The sequence below is a fragment of the Zosterops lateralis genome (assembly GCF_965231275.1).
Source record: "Zosterops lateralis genome assembly, chromosome: 11".
In the NCBI taxonomy this organism is placed as follows: Eukaryota; Metazoa; Chordata; class Aves; order Passeriformes; family Zosteropidae; genus Zosterops; species Zosterops lateralis.
Window position 1 is genome coordinate 6,916,561 of NC_139771.1, and position 26,277 is coordinate 6,942,837.

A 26,277-nucleotide genomic window follows, 5' to 3' on the forward strand; every position below is an offset into this window, starting at 1 on the left:
TTCTAAGTGTTCATCATATGCACCTATAAAATGCCATTAAAAGGGAAAAGTTGGGGATTTTTCCCCACACAGGTGTAGAAACTGCAGTGTAAATGTGTAGAACACATGAGGAAATGCAGGTCAGTCCCTCCCAAGAGCAGGCAGATGTTAATGATGACACCTGCACTATTTCCCTCTCTCACCTGTTCTCTCCAGCACTCCAGGGCAGCTACAGCCACAAGTCCCAGCAGTAAAAATGTGTCCTTAAAGAGAATGAACTGACAAATTCAGCACTCTGAGGAAGCAGCCCTAGAGCCTGGCCATGGCACTGACAACCCCTCTTCTGACACCTGAGGCTGATACTGGAGCAGCAGACAGTGCAAACCCAGTAATTCAATATTTGGCTCCTGTGGATCACAAATACCCATCTGCTGACGTTCCAATTAAAGAGCCAAGCAAAAACAAAGGGGTGTTGCTTTGTTTAATTTACAGCATTTCAATAAAATCCAGGATCTAAACGTTCCCCTGGGGAGGTACATTTGTGACTACATTGTTCACACTTAATTGGCAAACACTGAGAAAGTTATTTGCACTTCTCCAACAATGAGCATTTGGGGTTTCATTCTTCGTCTTCCAGACAGCCCTGCTGGAAAGTTTGCCAACTGGGAACAATTGGAAGTGCATGCCTTTCTGGGAGTCATGGACAGTTGGGAGGGTAAGAGGAAGTTAGTTCAGCACCATTTGTTTAATTAAGGGTACATTAGGTCATATCTTGTGTAGAAGTAGACCATACACCTCTGTAGGATATGATACATAATTTCTTCAAATTGATTTTGTTTCTGATAATCTACCACGACAAGGTACATGCATAAAATAACAACCAAAGGTATTAATTGCCAAACTTTGACTTTTAATTAAACTTTTTTAATGATACACAGTACAATGTATCCACTACTTTGCTAAAACTCACAACAAAAGCAGGTTCCATGTTTAAAAATACTTTTCATAATAAATTCATAAATAGATGAAGGTAAAGTATAAAAAATTACCGTAGTATGCAAGCTTGCTCCCTTGTCTCCTCATATTCCAAATCATTTAAGTCAGTATTGTGATAAGAAAGTTTAAAAGCAAAACAGTTATTGATGATTAGAAATGTACAGCCTGCATCTCTCGAAGAAACCTTGGAAAGCAACAGATTTGTCCTAGAAAAATGCAGAACCATTTTAACACTGTTTTCACCCAAACCCTTCAAATAATTTTGGAATGCAGTGAATGAATTCAATATGAATTAAGAGATTTTTACCTTCCCCCCAGGAGGTGTGTGTAAGCCAGACTGGCTGGGATGCTCCCTGCTCTGGAGCTGTGGGGTTTTCACCTGTCAGATCTCAGCGAGCGAAGCACAGAAGAGGGAAAAGCTGGCTGACAGCACAGAGCACATCTGCCTATCAGAAATCTAAACCAGAAATCTTTAAAAACAGTTACAAAAAACTAAATTCACCACCTGCTCAGTACATGTATCTATTTTCTGTCTGGCAGGCAGGACAGGGTCTGGTGTCCCCTCCCGTTTTGGGAATGGTTTTTGTGTCTCACACCATTCCAACACAGCTCTGTGGGGAATCCCTGAAACTGCACCACCAAACCCTATTAGCAAAGTTATTCTCCTCATCAATATTACCACTCTCTTAAGAAAGCATTTATTTTGTCAAGTATCAAACTACTTTTCACACTTTATCTATTTTCGTATCATTTAAAAAGGGAAAAAAAAAATCTTACTTATGCACAGCATTAAAATAGGAAATGAACATGAAAAATGCAGAATAATCAGGATGCTCTGCCTTTCACATTAATGATTTTTTTTTCCTCTGATAACTATTTCCCTTTAGTGCAAAACCACTCTCACACAAGTTTTGTGCTTGATTTGCAATGGTACCGAGATGCTTTTGAAGACTTTGGGAGGCCTCTGTCTGCAGCTTTCCTGTCTGGGGAAACTCAGCTCTTGGATCACTTTTAAAAAATGTCTTCAAGCTTTCAAGACAAGTTTGCATGCCATGTCCAAAGGACAATGTTCCAAACCCTTGTTTTTACACATGATAATCTAGGTACCCAAAATGATCAAGAGCTCCAATTTTTGGTGAAGTTCTTAGAAATCTGTCAGTATTAGCTGATAGGAAAGCTATGGGCGCTTTTAGCTGGGCTTCATTTACATTTTTCCCCTGAAAAACCTGCTTTTCAGTACAGTGAGAGTAAGAAAATCATCAGGGCTTTTCCTCTATTCTTAAGTATTCTCATTTTTCTCAAATTTTGTTTTGTGAAGCAAACATTAGCAGGTTTCTGGCCAACATTTATTTGGTTTTATATTTACATAATTATAAATATTTGTCCAAGTTCCATCCGTGATGATGGAACTGGATGAGAAGCTGGAGATAACATTAGCTTAAAATCAATACAAAGGGTAACAAAGACTCCTGGGAACCACACTGTGCTGATGGTTTCATTTCAGTATTTGCCTCTGCATTCCACTCCCAAGTGCTACAAGGCAGAGATCAATGTCCCCTCCTGTGCTTTTGTAATATTTCTGCACACTTTGGTACTGCCAAAAAGAAATGATAAATACTAATGCAAATACATGAGCAGCCAAGGGGATCTGCTTAAAAGCAATTACTGCACCATAGCCTTGTTAATGTTCAACTGGCAGTAAACAGATTTCTTGGCAAATGTTTATGCTGTGAACTCAGAACAAGCACTACTGAATTATTCACCTGATGTACATCAGTGCCCATTTATACCCTGGGAGCTGAAACTCAGGTTTTTCACCATAAATCATAGGTTTATTGCTCCTCACTCTCTTCACCCAGGCATCCTTTTGGCCGCAACAGGATTAATGGAGTCAAACCAACAATCCTCCTAATGCCTGAATCCCACAGCTCCCAGGTTTGAGAAAGTCTTCAGCAGGGCACTGAAAAGCTCTAAATTTACTGTTTGTTTCTGGTCAAGAAGCTCTCAGCCTAGTGGGCAGTGAACAAAGGAAGGGTTAGATAATCAAAATAAGCTTTACCTACTAACAGCCCAAGCACCACCAGCCGCTAACCTAAAAAAATCAACCAGTCTTCAGGTTTCTTCTGAATAAAAAATGAACCAGGTCTTCTTCTATTTCTTTTGTTCAGTTAGGAGGGCATGCAAACTTGTACTCCACTTGTTACAACATGGAAGAGCCAAGAGGTAAAAGACAAAACTGATTTAAAGCCACGGTTTTAGTTTTCTGCAGGAAACTGAAAACTAATTGGAATTGGTGCTTTCATTTAAAGTACAGCAAACCAATCACTGCTGCTGTATTGAACATTTTCTGAGTGAACCAGGCTGACCTGCAGACAGAGCCCCACCCTTCAAGCCTAGTCTAAGAGATACATCCAGGCAAATTGTACTGAGAAGTGTAGTGCCTGGTCTAGTTCTACTTATTGACTAAAAAAACCTCAAAACAAAGAAAATGGATCAATAATTCCTCTGTCCTTCATCTACTGTAAAAACACAATCATTCACTGGCTGCACTGGAAGCAGGATTTATGTTCATTTTGCTTCTTGTTCCAGTTTTAAGAAGAGTTACTATGTAAACTGTGGATTTCAGTCTGAAAAGTAGCAATACTGTTCTTAAATGCAGGTGGATTTTTCTCAGCATTAAAATAATTTGGCACTAATCCTGCAGGTCATGGGGGGCTGAGCTCATCTGGGGTCCCTGTTCAAGCAGAACTGCAGGATCATAACCTACAGATACAAACTGGAACAGACAGAAAGCGAAATGTTTGCAAATATTCTGTACCTTAGGGATCTCACCAGGAGGAAAAGCAATCACCAGCACTGAGCTTTAGCTTGGACTGTCTTCATAGTTTCTCCTGAGAGCAGAATATAGGGAATACCCAACAACTCTAAGGTATGGAAAATTCCCATTTTCATCCCCATTCCCAATTTCAAATCCCCAAATGTCTAGCTGGCCATTTATTGCCTCCTGTCTTTGGAAGCAGGAATATCCTGGAAAACTATCCAAAAACACTACAAAGCCTTGCAGCTCAGCCTGCCCTTCTGTAGAAAATAGCAGAATTGTGAAAACTGTACTAGTTGAAAAAATTTAAGGCCTTTTCATTCCCACAAGTATAAAATTTGAAAACTAACCCCTTAGATAGAAGCAAACAGGCTACAAAGCACACATTACTCCTCCGTTATCTACCTCACAGTTTAAAAAACCAGAAAGAGGAGAGACTGCTTTCATATTTGCTACAGGAAGATGAAGAGTATTAAAATTGGTATCCATTAGCCCTTTCCTAAATCGTCCTAATTTTCCTGACACTGGATATGTTGGATGACTAAACTGGTGCAGCCCTAGTAGCAAAACAATTCAAGTCCTTTTTGATCTGGATTTTTCAAAGAGACAAGTGACTTCAAGTGAGTGCTTTTTGAAAAGTAACTCCTTCAAATTATCAGGATTGCCATCCCTGAACACATTTGCTTTATAAAATATTGCTGCTCCTGCTCTCTTTGCAAATCCATTTTTGTAAGGTGCCTGAGAGTGTAAATGCAGAGGAATCCATCAGTACCTCAGCTACATCTGCAAGATACTCTACAGAGCTGCATCTGAAAGAACTGGATTACAAAATCCATTTCACTTTATGTAAGACTTCTGATCCACTATGGAAGATTTTTTTTCCTGCTGAGCGTCTTGGAGAAATGAAAAGTGACTGGTAACTTGTGCTAGGGAGAGGGGAACATGTGGGTACAAAGGGAATTTGGGAGGGAATCACTCAAAATTACACTGGTTTCTCACAACCAAGAAGTTGCAATCATGCAGTTCTCAGCTATTTCTGAGGTCTTCTTCCCCATTATATGCCCACTTAGTATTTAAAGAGATGGTTTAAAAAACAAAACCAATAAAAATTCAAATCCACTCATGCCACTTATGCACTCTGGTACCATAACATCAAATGTCTGACCAGAATGAACCCTGTATTTGACCATTAGGCACATGGCAAGAGATCTTGGCTACAGTCAGTTCAAGGTTTCTCCAGTTCCTGTTCCCAGTGGTGCAGGTCTTGAGTTGGGGAATGAAATGATGAGACCTGAGGGCAAATTCTCAGTGATGCTCCCACTTGGAAAAAGGAGCTATCACTGTGCAAACAACAGGCAAATGAAATGCATCTTCCCTCTCCTCAAGGCTGTTTTAAATCACCACCCTGGTCCAATCCTGCCTGTGACAGAGCTCAGGCTGGTTTTGCTTTCTGTTAAAACACCAACTTCAAATGAGAACAAAACCTGAGAGCAGCTTCCCCACCTGGGCCTGTTTCAACAGCAACTCGTGTGCCCTAGGACAGGTAACTGCCATTTGGTCCTGGAATCAAATCTTGGCTATTATGACCCTTGAAATACCATTACCAAAGACACTGACACTTTCTGGTCACTAGTGGAGTGCTGAGGATTTCAAGAGACTGTCAAGATTGCCTACTCCAAAAGTGACCTCCTTTGCCACCAGTCCTATGCTAAATGCTCACACCTTTGGGTTTGCATCAGCCTCTTCTCCAACCAAACGTCTTCCCACTCTAAAATACCAAGTTCAGACTCATTTCCTCCATTTTTTTGTAACTCATATGAAGGTCACAGAGAATAAAATGGTGGGGACAAATGCTGAGTAAGTTTTTCAGAGGGTTTGACTTTTAGGACTACCTCTCCAAAGTCCCTTTTTAAAAATAAGACACAGAAGCAAACAGGATTGTGTGTCTAACTTCTACAAAATTGCTGGTTTCACAGGAGGAAGAGGAGGAGAATATGGCTACCATGCTACTCAGCATTAGGGTGAAGCACCATCTAAATTCCAGTAAAGTTAGGGATATCAGCTAGCTCTTATCAGCAACCACACCCCCAGCCTTCCACAACGTCCTTGCTGTCGAGCTTGATGCTGTCAGTGTTCTTCTCACTGAACATGGGCCCTCCATGCCTCATCATCAGCTCTGTGGCCACCTTCACAAAAGCCTCCTCCACGTTGCTGGAGTCCTTTGCAGAGGTCTCTATGGCACAGATGATGTTGTCATAGTGTTCAGCCAGGCTCTGGGCTTCCTCCAGCTGAACCTCTCTAAGGTCACTTAGGTCAGACTTGTTTCCTGGAAGGAGAGGAAACAACAGAGCCATTGATCACGGCTTGTTTGTGTCACAGGAAGTGTTTGGCAGGAGGTTCTTGGGTTGCCCAAGGAAGCTGAACAATTTCCATCCTGTAGATTTTCAAAATGTGGCTGAAAAGGCCCTGACCAAACTGACTCTGGCCTTGGTTGGACTGGGTAACCTCCCCAGCCCTTTCCAACCTGTATTTCTGTGTTACCCATAAAGAACAGGAAAAGTAACTGAGCAGTGGTGGCTGCAGACCCTAACAGAGGAGAACTGGCTAGAAATGGAAGTTAAAACCATCCTGTGAAAACAGCAGCTGTCTGCTGATTCCTGGGGAAATCTAGAATGGTACTACTGTTGTATCAGCAGCTCTACAGGCCCCAAGAGCCACATCTGAGTCCAAAACATTTCAGCTGGAAGGTAGAACTTCTAGCAAAGAACTGGCAAACTCTGATTGCTCCAAAGTCCTTCCAAATTCCCTGTCTGCTGAATTATGTGTGTGTGTGTTCCAACTCACCAAAACACAACAGCTTGCTATGATGGAGCTTCCCTGGGCCCTGGAAACCTGAAGATCTTTAGGGGAAAATGCAATGAAATGCAATGAGATGCAACAAAATGCAATTAAAATGCAACAAAGTGACGTGAAATGCAATGAAATGAAATTAAGTGAGATGAAATGCAAGACAATGAAATAACTCCACAGCAGCTGTGCCTCAGAACTGGGAAATCCTGGGCACCCCAGTTCTCCATTAAATGAGATGCAAAGGACTCAAAGCTGTCAATTCCTTAACAGAAGTCAAAACAAAGCAAAACAAATCAGCTCTTTTGGTAGAATTTCCAATCGGGTCTATGGCCCACACCTTAACTTGGAGCATAAACAAAACCTGTGCCCACATTGGAGAAGCCCTGAGATTCCCAACTCACCAATGAGTAACTGCACGATGTTGGAGCCGGCGTACTTCCTGACATCCTCGATCCAGCGAGGGATGGACTGGAAGGAGCCCCTCTTGCTGATGTCATAGGCCAGGATGGCCCCGTTGGCGCTGCGGTAGTAACTCTGTGTGATGGTCCTGAACCTCTCCTGGCCTGCTGTGTCCCAGATCTGCAGCTGAGGGGACACAGCACAGCGTCAGACACAGCACAGTGACATACGGTGACACACAGCAGCTGCTCTCCTCAAATGAGAGAGAGGGCTTGGTCCAAGGGCCTTGACCCAAATCTGTATGTTGGAATTCTGGAGGCTGAAAATTAAGGTTTTAGTATATAGTAATGTATATGGGGCAATATGGAGGATTTAGGGTGTTGTCTGAGTCCTTCTTCTTCACCTTCTTGCTTTCGCGTGGTTTTTTCTAATTGGGTGAAAGCGTCTGCATTGTGGACCTTGGGTGGTCAATTATTGGGTCAAAAGGATAAATAATACAGGTGTCATCTCATTATTTGATAGTTTATGTTTAAATAACCTTGGAAAGAGTTAGATCCATCCATTTTACCTCAGTTCTCTAACTTGCTAGTTAGAGCTCACAAACTCCTGAGGTTGTGCTATAGGTAAGAATTAATAAACACTGAGCCCAAACACAAAACTGTGACTCCTGTGTGTTAATCCTGGCTCTAACATGAAGAAACACACCTGTATACAATGCAGTACATTCTAACCCTGTGTTTATCTAGCTTTTTGTTCATGATCTAAGGATGAGAATATATGCTTAAGAACCTTGATATAAGCAGATACATAATAATTACATATATATATATATATGTGTGTAATCTGTGCTTGGCTGCTCAAAGTTTGTACCTGCATCAGCTCATTTTGTGGCAGATTTTGGAATTCTCTGGTGTGCCCAGCCCTACCCCTTTGTCACCCTCTGCAGCAGAGGCAGCAGAACAAGGTGCCAGCCTGCAGCCAAGGTCAGCTGGTGTGTCACTGAAAGCACAGGTGAGTTTTGGCTACCACATCACCTGTGGTTCTGCCAGTTCTGTCACGGGCTGGAACAAAGGGAGCAGGATGTGGTCACACAATCTGAGAGCACTGGTGCTGTGTTAGAAGGAAATGTGAGACAATTAAAAGAATACAGATAAAAGAGTGTGTAAACAAAATGCCAGCAAGCCTAGGTTTCAATAAAGTCAGTCAAGGATCTGGTCAGTCTAATCACCTGTCCTTTTCTGGGTGGTAAAACAGACATTACATCTGGACAGGAAGAAGAAATGCTTGGTTTATGTACTTTTGCCTAAATCCAACAGCATAAGAGTTATGAGTTTAGTATCAGAGTTTGACTTCCCAGAACTAGATGGTCCAGAGGAAGAATAATTCAGAGTGGACAAACACAACATCCTGCTCGTAGGGAATTTCTTTGTAAATCCTGCTGTTTTATAGGTTGTCTAATGTCCTGGAACATGATGGCTTATATTCCAGGATCTTTTAATCTAAAGTAACTGTGGATGTTCTCATCCTCCATATAAATCTCTAATCCTTTCTGAATCTTCCAAAGCTCTTGGCTCCAATATACAGTCACTCTGAAACGAAAGAATCTCCTTTTATAAATCTATATTCTGGTGCACTTTCACTTCTCTATCCCCAAATGATAAATGAGAGACCACTGCTTGTCTTTTTGTGCCATTCCTTATATTCTGCATCTCCACTGAAACAGGACATAAGCAAACACTACTGGGGTTTTTAATCCTCCCTTAGCATGGACCTTTTATTTATGGCTTCTCTGAACCTCCTTATTTGAAGTGTTGTCGACAACTCAACACAATGTGCCAGTGCTATTTTATACCAAATAATATGGAATCATTTTTCATTTTACTTCTTTTGCACAGTAGTGTTTTCTTTGTATCTTCTGGCTCTGCTGCATTTTTGAACAGTGAACAAATTTCATTTTGGAAAAGGCTGTGCTGATAAGATCTCATTTCCTGTGCTAAGCAAGCATTCAGATCCCAGCTGATGTATGTACAGCTTAAAGGGAATCAATGCAAGGAGAAAGGACCTCTCAGTTCTGGTAAGAATATTCTCAGAGAAGGGGAAGGGAGTGTAATGGACTCAGAAAGTCACAGAGCAATGATTATTAATGACACAGATAATGATTCAGAGCAGTCAACAGCAATCACCAGAGACAAGGAAATTTGGGGCAGGTTTATGGATGATCTCTGTACCCAAGTCTCCCACCAGACCTTTGTGTTTGTTAAATCTCAGTACCTGATTAGGTCAAGTGCTAGAAAAGGCTAATGATGATTACTCAACTCTTGGGAAGGGCCTGAGGGATTCTGTGCATACAGACAAATTGGAAACATTGGAATTAAAAAATAAAATTGTTTTCACTTACACTTTTCATGTGGTGTAAATAAAAGTGACTGAGCCAAGAATAACTCCCCTCCTCCCCCCAAGTTTGCAAGTTTGAAAACTTTCCTTTGTAACATCGTTTGTAATTTGAATAATGCCATATCCTTAAGAATACACACTACAGACACAGCAAGTATTAGAAACCAGATCACTTAATGTAAAGCAATTTGTATTTCTAAAGGAAAAATACAGCCAGTTTGTTTGACAGCATCTTTAGGAACACGCCAAGAAAAATATTTCCATGTAATATTAATCAGTCTGATACATGGTTAAAAATATAATTATAAACTACTTTTCATTTATAATTACTAAATTATAAATTAATTTATAATTACTAAAAAATTATTAAAAAATACCATTCTGATGCTAAGTAAACACTATTTTCTCCAGGATGTCTACAGAGATAAATTTCACAGAATTCTACTGAAAAAGAACCATGACAACTATACAAAAATACCAATCACAACTACAACTTCAACCAGCTTCTGCATAGTACAAGTTTTACATAGTATTTCTGTTAAACTATATTTACTGTAACTCTTGACAAAAAATAACAATTGAAAACTCACTGGGAAAAAAAAATGTAGTCTTAGTATTTCTCATTCCAAAGTCCCTCAGTTTAAGTTAAAATTCAAATACTAAAAGAACTGTACTAGCCACAGTTTATTAAAAAAGATATGCTTGTGTATTCTTCTGTATTGTAAGTGTATAACATCTGTTGTAAATGACACAAAGTTCTTAATTATTAATTTCCTTGATTTAAGTGCTTCAGCCATGTCTGTCACTCAGTAACCTCTTAAAGCACTTCCTGATTTTGTAGTTACTTTGGCAACTCCTTTGGTGTGAGAAAGACAGAGAGAAGTTGAGATTGCTGAAGAATTGTGCTGAATTCATTTGAAACCACTAATTAAAAACACTTATGAAATCAGAGATTGGGGGCAGGCCTTCAGGAGAACCAGTGCTAGGAACAAAAGAGACCAGGGTAAAGAACAGGGAATAAATACCCATTGTTCACAAGGAATATGGCAGAATAAAGGAGCCACCTTTCTCCTGCTAATTGTTTTCACTACTGAATGCTCATTTCCTCACAAAAGCTGATTATTTTTATCTCCTCTTAGCTTTGAGCTTTTTGGACAGCCACACTCTTCATGGTGGCACATAAAGAACAGAGAGATAGCAGAAAAAATCTGAAACAAGGAGTGTTTCAGTTGGAAAACAGAAGGTGGTAAAATTCATGGAGGCCTCTGGAAGATCATTCTGGGATGTCTGCTCAGAAAGCAGACTTTGAACTACAGGAACAGAGAAAATGTTGAAGATGGTGAGTGACAGGTTGGCCAAAGAGCACAAGAAATGTTCATTACCAAACGGGCCAATGTGGCTGCTTCTTGCACTGATAAACATATTGTTTATCAGAGGTTAATGCTTAACAGATGGCCCCAAGACACATTAAATACTTTCTCCCTCCCTCACTTCCTACATAATTTATTAAGTACTTTCCTGATTCTTCTGAAGTATCGCAGGAGTTCAGGTGTCCTTCTGCTTGCAGAGCAGCATAAATAATGACTAAGTACATTCTCCAGCTGATACCTTCCTTCACATAGAAAACAGAGATGTCACTTCTGCAGCAACATTCCAAAAAACTTCCCAGCAGTGACATACTGGACCTAAAGACTGTGCCAAATGAATCTTAACCAACTGTGTCTGAATCCTGCCATCTCAAATGGCAAACAATAATATACATTCCTGCAGGCTGGCAAATTACAACACTCGCTCCTAAAAACATTTATTGAAACAGCCTTGCAACTTAATCCACGCAGTTTTTGCCAAAAGCAACATCTCTGTGGCAGGGTATTTCAATTTAAAGTGATATTCATAGACAGAAGAGTCATGATAAACTGCTCCATTCAAATGTTTCCCTACACAATTCTTAGAGAATGAGGAATCCCTCTTTCCTGGGAATGCAGTATTCCCATTTGCTCCAGGTTATGAGTGTCACAGGAGTAGACAGAGAACTACATTTTCCTCTGGATATCAAAGAATATTGCTTCCAGTAGCTCTGCTTTTATCCGTGTAGCAAAATTACTAAACCCCAGTCAGGAGACAGGCCAGTTAACAAGTCCCAACTTTGTGTTACTGGAAATTTGGCCAGATCATGACACAAAAATACATTTTGGGCCATTCTGAAAGGAATACAGTTCACAGCCAGGAGGCCTGAACCAAAGCCAATAATCTTGATAACATATGGGCTGAAAAAGCTTGTAAATGAAGAAGTGCAGTGGTACATAAAGAAGTGTTTGTTGTAAGAGGAATGTGCTTTCAACTGTTCTTCTCTCCTGCTACTTTCTGAGAGTTATGCTGAGGAAGAAAAAAAACTATGGCACAGAGGAAAAAATACTTTATGTAAGACACTCTGAAATGACAGCATAAAGTAGACATTAAAGACAATTAATCAGCTCACAGGAGGTAATTCATCAAAAGAAAAAGACTGTTGTTATTACTAACCATGATTTATGGACTTGGACTTAGAAATGTCCTTGCCTATCATTATGTAAAATCTTAGTTCCAGCATTTTATAAATATCTTTTCTTGCAGTGACATAACAGTTATAAAACGTTTCTGTTCTGTTTGCCAGATTTTTCTATCACTCAAAGAACAAGTAATTATTTTATCAATAGGACTTTAATCACCATGCATTAAGTGATTAACGCCACTTTTAAACACTTTTAAGCGATTAACAAAACCAACTTTTGGGCACTACAGCCTGTACTCCAGGATTTAGCCAGCCAGGAAGAATGTCTTTTAGAGAAAAGACACAATTTCAAACAGCATGTACCAGTACATTTCTTGAAATGAAGACAGCCTGCAGACATTTCATAAAGCTGATTTCTTTCTATATGAAGTTTAGGCAGCTTCAGCAGCAGTGCACGAATACCACGTGAGACACTTGAAAGAATACAGCTTCAAGATGCAAAGAAAGCCTCAAGTTTCATAAATAATTAAAAAAAGAAGTTATTTGCAGCACCTTAACCTTCAGTATTCCAACAGGCATCTTTTCCCTTATCTAAAAAAACTCCTAGACATCAAAGGAAAGTGAGACCTAAAATCCTTGGGTTCTAAATGTTTCAGAAACATTATGTAACTGTGATGGGAACATTTGAAGTTTGATACAGAAAAGACCACATTTAAACTTAAATTGTTCGCTTCAGTCTCAAACTAAGTGTTGGGTTGCCATACTACGCTTAGCCAGACTGAAAATGAAGTTCAGGCCACTGGGAAGGTGGAACAAGTAGCGCTCAAGAGTTCCCTGTTTCTTTCCCTTTTTTTTTTTTTTTTTTTTTTTTCTCTTGTAGACACTTTGTTCTGAAGGAACTTCTAAAGATGAGCCTCTAAAACATTATAAAAACGGGATTTTTTTCATTCCTGCACCATTTGTTAAATAGGAAACAATACTGTCTTGAGGAGCATAAAACCCTAAAGAAATCAAAGCAGGAGACAAATTACTTGGCCTGCTTTTGTAAGGCAAGAAGTGCAAATAGTGTGGGTAAGGGAGCTCAAAAAATACTTCTTCATTTCCTGTTTCCAAGAGCACGTTTGGCAAATCTAACCCAGGCTAGATGGGCTGCTGTGAAATCTCAATCCAACGGGAACAGTCTGATTTAAACTTCACACACACTCCATACTTTACAGACCAAACAAAAAAACATCCCTTCAAGCAAACACTTTCATATTCAGCCTGTGTCCCTGACTCAGCAGCTGACAAAAGTATCTATAAGGTAAATCAGCAAGAGTGTTGGACTAATTTCCCTAAAACAATACTTAAAACACTCTTCTTCAATACGTGCATTCCTCATTTTTTCCCAAGTGGAAGTACAGAACAACCCAAAGAAAAAGCTTCAAGACCTTGCACTTTCTTACTTGTTTTTGGTAAAATACTTAGAAATAACACACAGGTTTTGTTACAGACAGGCTCCTAATCCGGGAATATTCAGGTGTAAGTAGTGAAAAAGCACACCTAGGAAGTTTGGATGATTTCCTGGGGTACTCCCGGCACCAGGAACAGACACGTTTGTCACTTTCTATGTGCCCGGCGTTTAAATGGAGGCAGGTTTCAACCTTAAAGGAGAATCCCACTCCTCACTTGCCACAAAGTGTGGAAGAGGCACTGACAGCCCAAAGAGAAATCCTGAGTTTTCTCAGCTCCCCAGCCCCAGCCAGACGTGACAGGGAAAGGTGTGACACTAACAAGAAAACAAACACTGCTAAATAAACCAAGGGTGTGGGACTGCTAATCCCTCTCTGTTCCTAAAAAACAGAGGCTTCATTTCTTCTGTTTTCTGCAACTTTCTCGCCTTAATATTTTGCTCAGCGAGGTTAATTTATACGAAAAAAAAACACAACAGAGGACTTTGACACCTACTCTGCTAAACACAGGCCAAAATTTAACGGCATCCCCGTGTTTGTGTGCCACCAAAAGCTTTACAATTCCATCACCTTTCTCCAGGCAGTGATTGAATTAAATGCTTTTTCGTCTAACTGGGGTAAGGGTACGACCCCATTCTGGAGGGGCTGGTGAAGAAGGGATTGATCCCAGTCTAAAGGATCCATTATAAACTGCAGATGTTTTAAACATTTTCTCCCCACTGTTTACTCGCACTCCTGTGCTCAGAGGGTGAGCCCAGCCGAAGGGGATCTGTGCCACTGAGAACCTGAGGACAGATCCACTGGGTACATGTCCTGGGCTCTTTCTAACCCCAACAACCAGCTGACTTCCTCCAGCATTAAAAAAAATAAATAAATAAAGAAAGCAGATGTCAAATTTAGAGTATATTGGTTCTATAAAGAAGAACCGTAAAAACGGCACTTCCTGTGGCACCCTGTAAACCGCGTCTTAAGATAATAACATGCCTAATTTAAGAGCCTTCTCTCAATCTGCCAGTTTCACATCCCTCTCTGGAAACACGACACAGCCCAGCTGAGCTTTCCTCTGCCCTGTAAACACACCGCGGCCGGCCCGCGGCCCGAGGGAAGGAAGGGCAAGCCCAAAGCAGCCCGAGGGAGGGAAGAGCGAGCCCAAAGCAGCCTGAGGGAAGGAAGAGCGAGCCCAAAGCAGCCCGAGGGAGGTTTTCCTTGCCCCGGGGCTTTCGGCGGACCCGGCCCGGCCCCACAGCCGTGTCCCGGCCCCACAGCCGCGTCCCGGCCCGGCCGCGCTCGGTGCCCGCTGGCTCTCCCGGCCCCGGGGCCCGGCTGAGGGCAGGCCCGCTCACCTTCACCCGCTTGCCCTGGATCTCCAGGCTCTTCATGGTGAAGTCCACGCCGATGGTGCTGCCCTGGCGCTCGGAGAAGGCCCCGGTCTTGAAGCGCTGCACCAGGCAGGTCTTGCCCACGCTGGCGTCGCCGATCAGCACCAGCTTGAAGAGGAAGTCGTAGCTCTCCTCGGCCTCGGGGCCGGCGCCCGGCGCGGCCGCTCCGGGCATGGCGGGGCTCCGGCCGAGGGCAGCCGGCTCGGCTCGGCTCTGCGCAGCGCCCGCCGCCGGACCGCCCGGGACCGCCCGGGAACGCCTCGGGACCGCCCCGGGATGGCCCGGGAACGCCTCGGGACCGCCCCGGCCCGCCCCGGGATGGCCCGGGACCGCCCCGCTCTCCCCGGCGTCGCCCGCGGCCGGGCTGTGACGGCTCCGGGCGGGGACCGGGCACTGCCCCGGGCACAGCGGGGCCGGGCGGGTCCCCGTGTCACCGTCTCTCCCCCGAACCCGCCCCGTGTGGGCCCGGCGGGGGCGGCTCCGGTGGTGCCGGAGAGCCCCCGCCCGCCCTGTGGGCCCGATCCTGGCCGCAGGGACAGCGTTGTGTGTTGCTGGGGTTGTGTGTTCCCTTCACAGAAATACACAGGTGCGGTCAGTCTCCGCTCAGCCTGCCAGGGAGCGCAGCTGGCTCCCCCGGCGGGTTTTCACTCTGGGGCCCGGGCGGGGCGCGGTGTGTTCCCGCAGGCACAGGCCGGGGCCCGGGGCTGGGGCTCCTGCTGCTGAGGGCGGGCCTTGGGGCTGCTCGCATCCAGTGTCTGCCCTGTGCACACGGATGTCTGTGACTGTTACACGGGTCCGTGTATGAAGATAAATACATCTCGAGAGTCTGGAATGGCTTGCTTTAGCTGCTACCTGGGTTATCTGCCAAGCAAAGGGCTCTTTAACAGGTACTCCCTCATTCAGGTCATGTGGAAGATCAAGATGCTAATGAAAATAAGCCTTACTAATGAAATACATCGACAGAGTGCATTTTGTCGTTCCGTTCTTTGTACCAAAGATCAGCTAAATTCCATCCTCATCGTTTCAGGTTATAAAAATGTGAAATGAAACTGTTTTACAGCAAAGGCTGAGAGTGAAATTGTCCCGTAGGTAGTTGTGCAGGAGGAGAGGAACCAGCACAGACAACCAGGCTTGAATTGCCTCTGAAATCCCTCTGGTTTTGGATGGCTCCATCATTATTCCTTTTCAGGTCTGGATATGTATTTTTGGTGATCCATGGTCACCTTCCAGCCAAGAGCAGAGGTTTGAGTACTCAGTCAGGCTGGACCAAAGGCGTTCTGTTTCTGTAGGTGGCAGCAGAACCGTCACGTTATAAGCAAATTACTGACACATAAACAGGGATGAATTCGAGGTCCAAAACTTCTCCAGCCAAGGATTTGTATTGAGTACCCCTTTCTAAGCCTGCAGAGCCTACCCTTGCTGTGAGAAAAACTGAAAATATTCTCCCTCATGGTGACTCCTGGCAATGAAGTGGTTTCTGTTCTGCAGCTGTTCAGTGAAGTGTGGGACTTGGTCATGTGTGACTTTGTCACTTGTGATGTGCTCCTCACCCCACACGGGTGTCGTGTTTGTTATCAGCCAAGTTCCAAAACAAGCTAGGAAGAACAAAGAAGAAAAATTGTAATTGTATTCATGAAGTTTTCCAAGTTAGGCGTTTTGAGTGTTAGAAACCGTCAGCTATTTCCAGTTCCTTTCAGATGACTCAGTTTTGGGGACTGGCCTCTTTGTCCTTTGAAATACTATATTCATATGCACAGCTTAATCATCTTCTGAATGAATGAAGTGCAAATCCTCCTCTGCTTGCCTTCTGAAGGCTTTTATCAATCTTAGTCAGCCATCCTTTTTTCCTGGTCTGTGCTCTGTAGAGGATGGAAGACAGTCATGGCACGGGCTTTATCTCAGGGGGTGTGAGGACACACACACACACACACACACACACGCACCCCCCTCCAGCGCCACGTCAATTACAGAAATGATTTCTTAAACCCTCTGCTAATCAGCCTCAGACACTGAAGAGTGGCTGATGAAACGAACCCCCTCGGTTTATTTGGCTAATCCTCACAGCCAGTCCCCTTGTTTTGGGTGTCTGTGCAGTTCCCTGAGCTCCTTGGTGACCTGCAGCACCTTGGCTGGAGCTGCACCCTCAGGAGGCCAGGCTCAGGGAGTTTTTGGGTTCCTTCAACAGCATTTGCACCCACCAGGATTCCTGCCTGACATTTCCAGTGCAGCCAGTCCCACAGAGCAGTGGGGTCAGAGCACATGAGCTGGGATTTACCAACTGGCCTGAGGCTGTGTGCCTGTGAAATACTGCACTAAGTGCTAAAGACTCGGTAAAGAAACACCTGGAAATCTGCAGCATTTGCTGGCTCCTTATTCTTTTTCTCAGACATCCTAAAATCTGAGCCTTCATTCTCCTCGTGTCTGTTTGGGGCCCACTGATATTGTCACAATAGTTGGATTTTTTGATGGCAACTTTTCCCTGGTACAGATTGCTGAGGGAGCTCAAGTTGTTTTAATATATTTCGGCCTTTAAAAATAATGATGCTGCACATCAGTTAGGTAGAGGAATGGTAGAGAAAAAGACCCACAAAGGGATTTGATTTCATTATTTTGTCTTGCTTAATCTACATTTTTCCCTTTTTTGTTTTATTGCACTTTGATAGGATGTTAGTCTAATTTGAATTTACATCAAAGTTCATTGTGACTTTAGGAGAACAGAAGAAACAAAACCTCAGTCAAGTTTCAGTATCAATATTGAGCTGTGACTTTGGGAGTTGTAGCACCAGAAAATTCCAGGCATGTCTAAAAATGATTAATCACAGTGAAGAAAACAAATGGAGATTTTATTGCCTAGTGTCCGGAATCAGGACAACTCCAGGTTTCTGCCAATAGAAAACAATTTATGTCTTGCACTTTCTGACACTTCAGGATAGAAAAGTTGTTTGGAAGCTCTGGGAAGAGCTGGCAGTAATTGGTAGCTTGTTTGGGAAATCTCAGCCCATCTCTGAGGTCTTGGAAAGGGTGACAAACTTCAGGGAGCTTCTGTCCCTGTCGAATTTAGCAGCCACTAGGTGCCAATGTTGGTCTAGTTTCAGAGCAGTCGGACAAAGCAGTGCCTGGCAAAGGAATCCCTTCGGGTGCTCTTAATTTCTGCCGTGCACAATTTGTGTCCTTTTGTTGTCCCTTCCCTTCAGGTTGAAATCACTGCTGGTTTAGTTTTTGTCTTTCTGTACTCCAGCTTTTGCGAAGTGCAGCTGCACATTAAATTACTGAGTTTTGCAGTGTCCTTGCAAACTCAGGGAAGTCAAAAATACCCTCAGGTCTAACTCTGCTGACTTGAGGGCACCTTTGGTGGTGTGGCCTCTACCACGGCCTTCCTCTGCTTTCCACTGCTGCTGGTGGGAGAGGGTTGCAAAGGTCGATTTTATTTGGATGTGTCAGGATCCAGAGCCCTTCTCCGTGGCTGTAAGAGGCAGTCCATGAATCCTTGTCAAAAAATAAATTATTAGTTGAGGGGTAAAACCCTTTTGACCCCTAAAGAGGAGACAAGAAAGATGATTCAAGGAGAAAATGGAGGCTGCTGGCACTCCCTCCCCTAGAGATGAAAGTCATTTAAGAAAGGGCTTCATTTGAATTTTCCCCCCTTGGACTAAGATGAATGTTCTGTATTTCTGTAGCCCTATTCCTTAACAGTATTCTGGGGGAAGAGGCTTCAATCCACTTTTCCCAGGAAATGTCCTGATGCAAAACAGCACCGTGCAATTTTAACAACTCTAGACTGCAGGAGAACTGGATGCTTTGCTGGTCAGAGGAGCCAAGCCAAATGAAATCCGAGCAAAATTCTGTCAAATGGAATCCGAGCAAAATTCTGTCAGTCACATCCCATTTCTTTTGCCTAAAATGCAGATGCCAGGTCAGGCAGTAGCTGTGACATCACTGGGATAAACATTGGGAAGTGCTGCCGGGGAAGGCACTGGAGAGGCCACGTCAGGAGCAAATCGCCCCTGGGAAGGAGCTGGGTATAAATAGCAGCCATGTGGCCATTATGCAACCGGAGCAATTTGTCGTCACACACCCTTTATTGAGTGTAATCTGAATTTCATTGGAGTCAATGTAATGGCAAAATATTTACGTGGGTCCCAGCAACAGAGCCGCAGCACTTTGGGAAATCGTTTTGTGCTCTGGAGAGAAAAGGCATTAAGAAAATTAACTTAGTATTCCTGAGCACTGCAGTAAACCTAGCACCATCAAAGGAGTCCTTAGGTGGGAATTGCTAATATTTCAGTGCTGACATTTCACCTGTTGGCAGTGAGAGTAAAATCCTGTAATTCAGGTGTAAATCAGGCCACTGTTTTCCCCACTTGCTCAGCTCCACCCTTGGCATCTTTTGGGCAGCTCCTGGCCAGGCTCCCCTGCTCCTGCTGTGCTTCCCCTGGAGCTCCAGTCACCTCAGCAGCAGCTGCTGCCCGAGGGCAATCCTGCTCTTGTTTCCTTCCTGGATTTGGGAAATTCTCCTGTCTTATAAACCAGCAGAAGTGCCTCCGTTCTGGTGCAGAAAAGAGTATTTGCAGCTGACTTCAGCATCAGCCCCAGAGTGGCTGCACCCAGAGGAGTGACATCAGTGATGCAGAGCCAGACAGTTGGACTCCACAAGGCAGAGCCACTTTTACTGGGCAGAATCAAACTGTTTTATTTTATTGGGCAGAGCTGATCTGTTTTGTTTCATTGGGCAGATCTGAGCTGTTTTATTTCATTGGGTAGATCTGAGCTGGTTTATTTTGTTGGGTAGATCTGAGCTGGTTTATTTCCCTGTGTAGGTCTGAGCTGGTTTATTTCGTTGGGCAGATCTGAGCTGTTTTATTTCACTGGGTAGATCTGAGCTGTTTTATTCAGCCTGCTCTGAGCTCAGACAGGGTGGTTCTTAGGGAATGAGCTGCCCTGTGTTTTATAGAGCTCCAGAGCTGAGTGTTAGCACATTGATCATAATAATCACATTCTGTCAGGATGGTGGCCCTGTAGCACAAAGAAGAACAGCATTTTGTGATGATGTGAACTGCTCTGGTGCATGAGCTCAAACAACAGACCTGGAATAAACTCTGAGTGAAGCCTGGCAGAAAGCAAGCAGGAAGCTGAACAGAAGTCCTTCAGCTTGAGCAATGCTTTTTGCTCCAGTGTCAACAAAATATAGAGAATTTATAGACAAAAAGGTGATTCACACACTGTGTTATTTAATAAATGAAACCTGCAAATGTTCTTCACATTAATCGAGTTTCAGTCTACACAGAATTGGTGTTCACACAAAACTTCTCTGTGTGCTACACTGCTGTAGCAGTCAATAATGCTGACTCTGATGACTTGTCCTGTCCAGTGTGGAAGCAAACCTCATTTTATTTTATTTTATTTTATTTTATTTTATTTTATTTTATTTTATTTGTCATCCCAGCAGTCACACCTGAGCTCCCAGACTGTGCAAGCCGATGCAGCCAGCAGCTTGGCCCTGCAGGATGCAGTGACAGTTTCTGGGTGTTCCAGACCCGTTTTGGGAGTGCTGCCTGCCTGTTTCATTTTGATAGCTGATGTATTTTCCTGCCTTTGCACATTGTTAGCAACTGTGGTGTTATTTGTGCAGTTTGATGGAGTGTGTGGCTTAAGCATGACACAGTGACCCTGCCAGATAAACACTGAGTGTTGCTTTTGAGTCTTCAGTTAGTTCCCTTTGCAGAGGGTTTTTTTTTCAGATAAAACGCAAATGGATGAAAAGTTATAAATACAACGCTGTTCTGGTAGAATGGGAACTACTGCCATGAAGAGATTCCCTCCTCTTTCTTCTTATAAGGGCAGAAAAGTTCTCTCAATAATTTTTTTCCCTGCATTCTGTGCATCTTATTTGATGTGTTGGTTGGTGTAAGCAGAAATGTTTGCTAATTGCTCATCTTAAAAATATTTGTATATTGAAGCCATGCAGTAAAGCAGTTTCCTATTCTATGTATGTCTGGTTTATAGGCACAGAAGAGAAGGATAAGCTTTTAGTGTTAATGATTTATTTCATTTTAGGGAAACAAGAAATATCATGTAGGAAATTCCGTGAGGGATGTCAGAGTGCATTTCTCATGTAATATTCTGCATTCGTACAGAATGGTGACTGTCTTTTAAAAAAGCTCAGTGCAGGGGAAATATTCTAGAATTATCTCCAGAGAACAAGTTCTGGAAATACCTTAGAAATTTAATCAGAAATGTTTGGAATCATGAAAGAGATCAAATTTGGGTCAATATGGATGTTCAAGAACCATTATTTCAGTTTCACATAGAACACTTTATTATTGTTTACCCTCCAGGAAATTCAATAAGATTTAAAATTATCTAGCTGATTATCTTCTCATTACCAGTCCATCTTTATTCAATAAGGGATATATTCAGTGTCTGGTCTATATAATCTCAGTGGTTTTGGTGGCAGGAAGCTCCTGAACCTGAGGAAGAGATGGCTGAGTTGTTCTGCACACAGGAATGGTCCTACCAAGCCCACTGGGACCCCAGGAGATGGTGATGGGCTGGAAACTCACAGAGCCTCAGTGAGAAAAGAGTTAAAATAATACACCTGGGGTTCATCTCCATATATTAAAGAGTGTAGGATGTGGGGATGTAAATCTTCTTTCTGTAAGAGCAGAGAATTCAGTGGGAAAACGCTACGTTAAATGATTTTTTAAAATGTAGAAACTGTTCTTCATATGAGTAGATGGCAGCAGGATGAAACTCGCCTGTCCAAACCTCACCAAGCTTCTTTATGGATGAAAATTAAATCCAACTTGCCAGACTTTGAGCTTTTTCAGCATTCAGACCAGAGTTACCAGTGCTCTTGCGCTTTTGTTGTGGAGGAGTCTGAGGTTTCTGTCAGGCTGGTGACAGGGCAGAGCTCACTGGACCTTGCGGGTTTTGGGGATGTTCCTCCTCAGCCGCCGGCATCCCAGGATGAGCTGGCACACCAGCTTCTTGGCCACCTTCAGAGCCCACGCCACCAAAATGAAGGTGATTACCACTCCAGCAATTAAAACGAGGTCTCTCCAGAAGAACTGGAGACACTTGGTCGGGAGGAGCCTGATGCAAACGCCCAGATCATTCCCAGTGAGCTGCCCCAGGGGTTTCATCCTCAGGTGAGCGGGGCTGGCGCACCTGAGCCGGGCAAGCGTGGGCAAGGAGAAATCCTCCAGCCACAGCTTGAGGTACAGGATGTGGCAGTCACAGTGCCAGGGGTTGTCCCAGAGCTCCAGCTCCTGCAGGTGGCCCAGGCTGTCCAGGGCTCCGGCAGGGATGGAGGGCAGGCTGTTGTTGTGCAGGAGCAGGCTGCGGGTCAGGCGGGGCAGGGCGGGCAGGGACAGCAGCCCCCGGGAACTGCAGTCCACCCGTGCCCCCCACTCCTCTCCCAGGGACCAGCAGCTGCAGGGAGATGGACAATCCTCACCCAGGACCATGGGGAGCAGCAGGGCACAGCCCAGCACGGCCAGCAGCTCCATCTCCAGCTGCACAAACAACAATAATGAGTTTTATGAACATGGTTTGAAGAGAAGTGAGGACTTAAGTTTTAACTTTCCAGACTCTGCACTGCATTGGTACATAACTCTGAAGTTCATATAAAGTGTTAGCCAGTTCTCCTCACAGCTCAGTCAGACAAAACAATCCTTTTCCAGCCCGAGGACATCACTGCAGCTTCAGGCCCAAAAAGTGCAAACAACAGGGAATTGAGGAGAGCAAACTGGGAGGATGGGACTGCATAACCTGAAGTGTAATTGGACAATTAACCCCCATGTGTAAATGGACCAGAACTTATGAAAATGTGAAACCTTGTGACTCAGAGTCCATTTTGTGTCCATCTTGGGTCCATCTTGGTTATAGCCCTCACCAGGCTCCTGTACTGCCCAAGGTGTATCCTTTGAAGACCTTTTAATAAATCCCTACTTTATTCCTTTAACTCTGCCTAGCCTCTGTTCCAGGTAGCCTCTCTCAGAAGCACAGCAGTTATTTCTCTCCCAGGTTTAGGTTTCTGCAATAAAATATTTAGCTTTCTGTATGTCTCACAGAGCCACTCTCCCCAGTTTCAGCACAAACACTGAAGATGGAGCACAATTCTTCCCTTTCCTCTCTGGTTCATTGTTTTCCCTTCATAACTGTACAAAAAAATATTGTTGATCAAAATTCTGGGACAGAATGTCACCCAGAGATGATGGGAAAAACCAGTTTAGTTCTAGGCAAAGGATTCTATTCTGCTTCCATATCTGCACAGATCTGGTGTTAAAATTGTGTATTTAAACCAGCTTTCAAAATGAAGCTTAAGGGACTGAATAATTGTAAATGCAAAAAATCTTTTTTTCTGAAGCTGAAATGCTCATCTTAACCCTCTCCTATGTCTTTGTCAGTGAGTCATTCTGAATATCTTGGCTCTGAACCCAGATACTCATCTATGGTTTTTTCAAGAAATCTACCAGAGCTCTTTTCCCCAAAGTGAACATCTTAGAAGGACAGACTACGACAGCTGGCTAAAAAAAGTGAAGTGATATTTAAGGAAAAGTTGATCTCTTCTGATTTAATATAGAGACACCAAGACTCTATATTAAAACTCAAAGAGAAACAAGAACTGTGGCAAAAAGGCAGAAGGGACAGCTGGGTGACACCACTTACCCTGTTTGATCCCTCTGGATCCTTTTCCCTCTGCCTGCTGAAGGGCTGGATTGGGGATGGCAGTGCAGGCTGAGTGCTCAGAGTCCCCAAGGAAGTGTGGCAGGGAAGATGAGCTTTCCCCAGCTTTTTCCTGTGCAGGATGGGGCAGCACCCCAGGGCAAGCTGCCATTTATGGCACGGCATAAAGTGCTTGGGGTGGGTCTTGTGTTTGCTGCCAGAGGATCTGCCAGAAGCACCAGGCATTGGCATTTCTGATTTTTAGGGCCATAGCTTTTTGTAGGCCAAACGAGGATTCTTCATTTAAGAGGATTTATTAAGAGCCAATTTGAGGAAAAAAAAAAAAGTTATAATCTGCTATAATCTTGTTAGAGTATGAAAGTATTTTTTTTTTCCACAGAGAGAGAATCCATTTGAAGTTTTTGTGAATGAGAGAGGCTCTGTGTCTTCTCAGTGGAGAGGGATTTCTGGAGACTCTTGTTTCCCAAAAAAACCCTTCTCTCTTCCCCTCCACCCCCTGAAAGCATTTTTCTCTGGATCAGCTTTCTCTGGAGGCCTTGGCTTGTCCAGTGAGTTCGGTGCCTGATTATTCAGGGAGGGGAGATTTTTGCTTTCCTTGTGCTTCAGAACAAAAGCTGCAAGCTGGAGATAAACGTGCAGATCAAACGTGTGACCTGCTGAGAACAAATTCAGGCAGAAGATGCCATTATCTTTTCTAGTCACTTTTAAAGAGTTACAGTCATTTATTGCTGTCAGTGACCTGTTCTTGACCTAGAAATGCAAAAGTTTTCTCAAGCACTGTTTCCATCTCTAGTGCTGAAAAAACTGCCCACCTCACATTGCCAATGGACAGCTTCTCATTTAAAACCTCTCACCTTGATTAATTCTTTTCTTTTGTACTTTCAAATAGGTTGGTGAGAACAGACTGACCAAAATACATCTCTGTAATTGGATGTGATTCACTGGTAATTAATGAATTCTACATATAAGTGAGAAGAAGGATTAAAAAAAAAATCAATCACAAAATTCATTCTCACATCAAGGAATATTGCTGGCAGAAATGAATTAAAGAAAAACTGTTGTTTCTCTCAAATCTTTCTGCCTGAAGGCCAAAACATTTCTCTTCCCTACTTCACTTTGCAGAAGTTGCTGTCAAAGCCTCCTGAGCATTTCCACACGGGAGGACTCAGAGTTTCCTCCTGTCCATTATTTTTTTCTGCTGCACATTTATCGGGGTTTTGCCTAAAGGGGTTTTGCCTCAAGTAGTTTTGCCTCTGTCAAATCAAAAATCCCGTTTCCTCAGATCATTCCACCGGCAAATAAAGTCTTGTCATTTAGGAAATTCTCCTTCTAAACTGTACTCCACCCATTTTATCAAGAAATTCTCTCTCCACCCGCCTGTTCTTCTGAGGACCCTCCCTCTGCCGTTTTCCCCGTTCAGAATTTCCCCAGTGGTTGCTCATTTTCCCACTAGGTGTCATCCAAGTTATTTCACTCTCAAATCTCGAGCATCCCCTCCCGAATCGGCCCTTGAGCTGTAATTTCTCAATACAAAAGAATTGCCTGAAAGAATGAAATATTCTGCTCCTTTTTAGGATATTATTTGCCGTTGTCTCCAAAAAAATAAACAAATCCGAGGTACAAAATGTACTTAGTGATCTGTCTAAACCAGAGGGCTAAAAGCACATGTTTGGGTTTGATGGAACTCGGAGGGTTTTGAGCCTGTTAATGAAAATATTCACGGTCAATTTGGATTTTCACAGCCCTGGGCTGGGCAAACTGGAGGCTCTGTGCCCCTCTCTGCCTTGCTTGCTTTGCTCTGTTGAAAAGCTGGTCTTTTCCTGGCTCTTTATGCACAGTCACTGTCATTAAAAATACAATCCAGTGCTCCAGGCAGGCCAAGCACAACACTGCATTTCTGGGAATGTTTTATTTAGGACTGGGATGGAGCTGGCAGAGCAGATCTGCTCTCTGTTTTCTGTGCCTGCCTTTTGTATTCAATTAAATTGCAATATTCTGGAAATACCTGGGATTTGTGCTGATGGAGGCTCAGTGTTTGCACCAGGCTAAAGATAGTCCAAATGAGCTCCATTTTTACCATTTCCTGGTGTAAATGGCTGCATGTGGAATTATTTCCAGCTCCAGATTATTTCCCTGCTCTGTTCCACCTGTTTGGGCCACTGTTTGTTGTATTCCCAGTGTGACAAAGAGCTGTCCATGAATTTCCCTCGCTCTGCTAACCCTTCAGGCCAGCCTGCTGCAGGTGTTTCAGCACCTTCACCAATTTCCTGCACAGCAGCTGCAGGAGGGTTGTGAAATGCATGAGATTGTTCAGCACTCTGAGGGCTGTGGTGTGGTCCTCCTTTAGGGAGAGTGGTGACAGACAAAATCAGCCAAACCCTCAGCCGAACCCTGCTGTTTTCTGCTTGAAGAGCTGGAAATGTTGGAGGCAGGGCATGAACTTTATGGCCACACTGAGCTCTTGGAGAGATCAATTAGATATTAATTAGTGTCTGATGTAAAAGACTACACTGGGAAAGCCCAGGTGAGGAGTTTACCTCACTGCAGAGTTCCACTCAGTGTCCACAACTGATAAAATTGTTATTTTTATGCTGCCCTTTTCAAAGCTGTGACTACATGGCTTTTGAAATAAACCAGCCAGCTCTGGGTATCTGCCCAGTGATTAATTAATTTTCCCCAGTGAGAGCAGCTCCAGTCCCATTGCTCCTGCCCCACTGATGCTTTTTGTGTTTACACCCTGGCTGTGGGGCCCAGCCTTGCAGACGTGCCCAGATGTTTGCAGGAGAGTTTGCCCAGACTCCTGATCCCTTATCACTGCAGACAGATCTGATC

At 43.5% G+C, this 26,277-nt stretch overlaps 2 protein-coding genes across 2 annotated transcripts; both read right to left on the reverse strand.

Moving 5' to 3' along the window:
* Positions 1–868: 868 nt before the first annotated feature.
* RAB43 (RAB43, member RAS oncogene family) lies at positions 869–14,932 on the reverse strand. The gene is made up of 3 exons (XM_083869720.1): positions 14,722–14,932; positions 7,045–7,228; positions 869–6,119 (listed from the first exon to the last, which is right to left on the reverse strand). The coding sequence occupies exons 1-3, from the start codon at positions 14,929–14,931 to the stop codon at positions 5,866–5,868; spliced, it is 648 nt and encodes a 215-aa protein (XP_083725846.1). The 5' UTR covers position 14,932; the 3' UTR covers positions 869–5,865.
* Positions 14,933–20,838: 5,906 nt separating this feature from the next.
* GP9 (glycoprotein IX platelet) lies at positions 20,839–23,507 on the reverse strand. Its single transcript, XM_083869645.1, has 2 exons — positions 23,428–23,507; positions 20,839–22,271 (listed from the first exon to the last, which is right to left on the reverse strand). Exon 2 carries the CDS (start codon positions 22,263–22,265, stop codon positions 21,669–21,671), a length of 597 nt encoding a protein of 198 aa, XP_083725771.1. The 5' UTR covers positions 22,266–22,271; positions 23,428–23,507; the 3' UTR covers positions 20,839–21,668.
* Positions 23,508–26,277: the final 2,770 nt, after the last annotated feature.

Bases quoted from the DNA above. Each gene is read 5' to 3' on its own strand.
- GP9 (XM_083869645.1), bottom strand. From the start codon at position 22,265: ATGGAGCTGCTGGCCGTGCTGGGCTGTGCCCTGCTGCTCCCCATGGTC.
- RAB43 (XM_083869720.1), bottom strand. From the start codon at position 14,931: ATGCCCGGAGCGGCCGCGCCGGGCGCCGGCCCCGAGGCCGAGGAGAGC. The intron at 7,229-14,721 runs GTGAGCGGGCCT...GTGTCCCCTCAG, and splicing joins TCCAGGGCAAGCGGGTGAAG to CTGCAGATCTGGGACACAGC. The intron at 6,120-7,044 runs GTGAGTTGGGAA...CTCTCCTTCCAG, and splicing joins CATCGTGCAGTTACTCATTG to GAAACAAGTCTGACCTAAGT.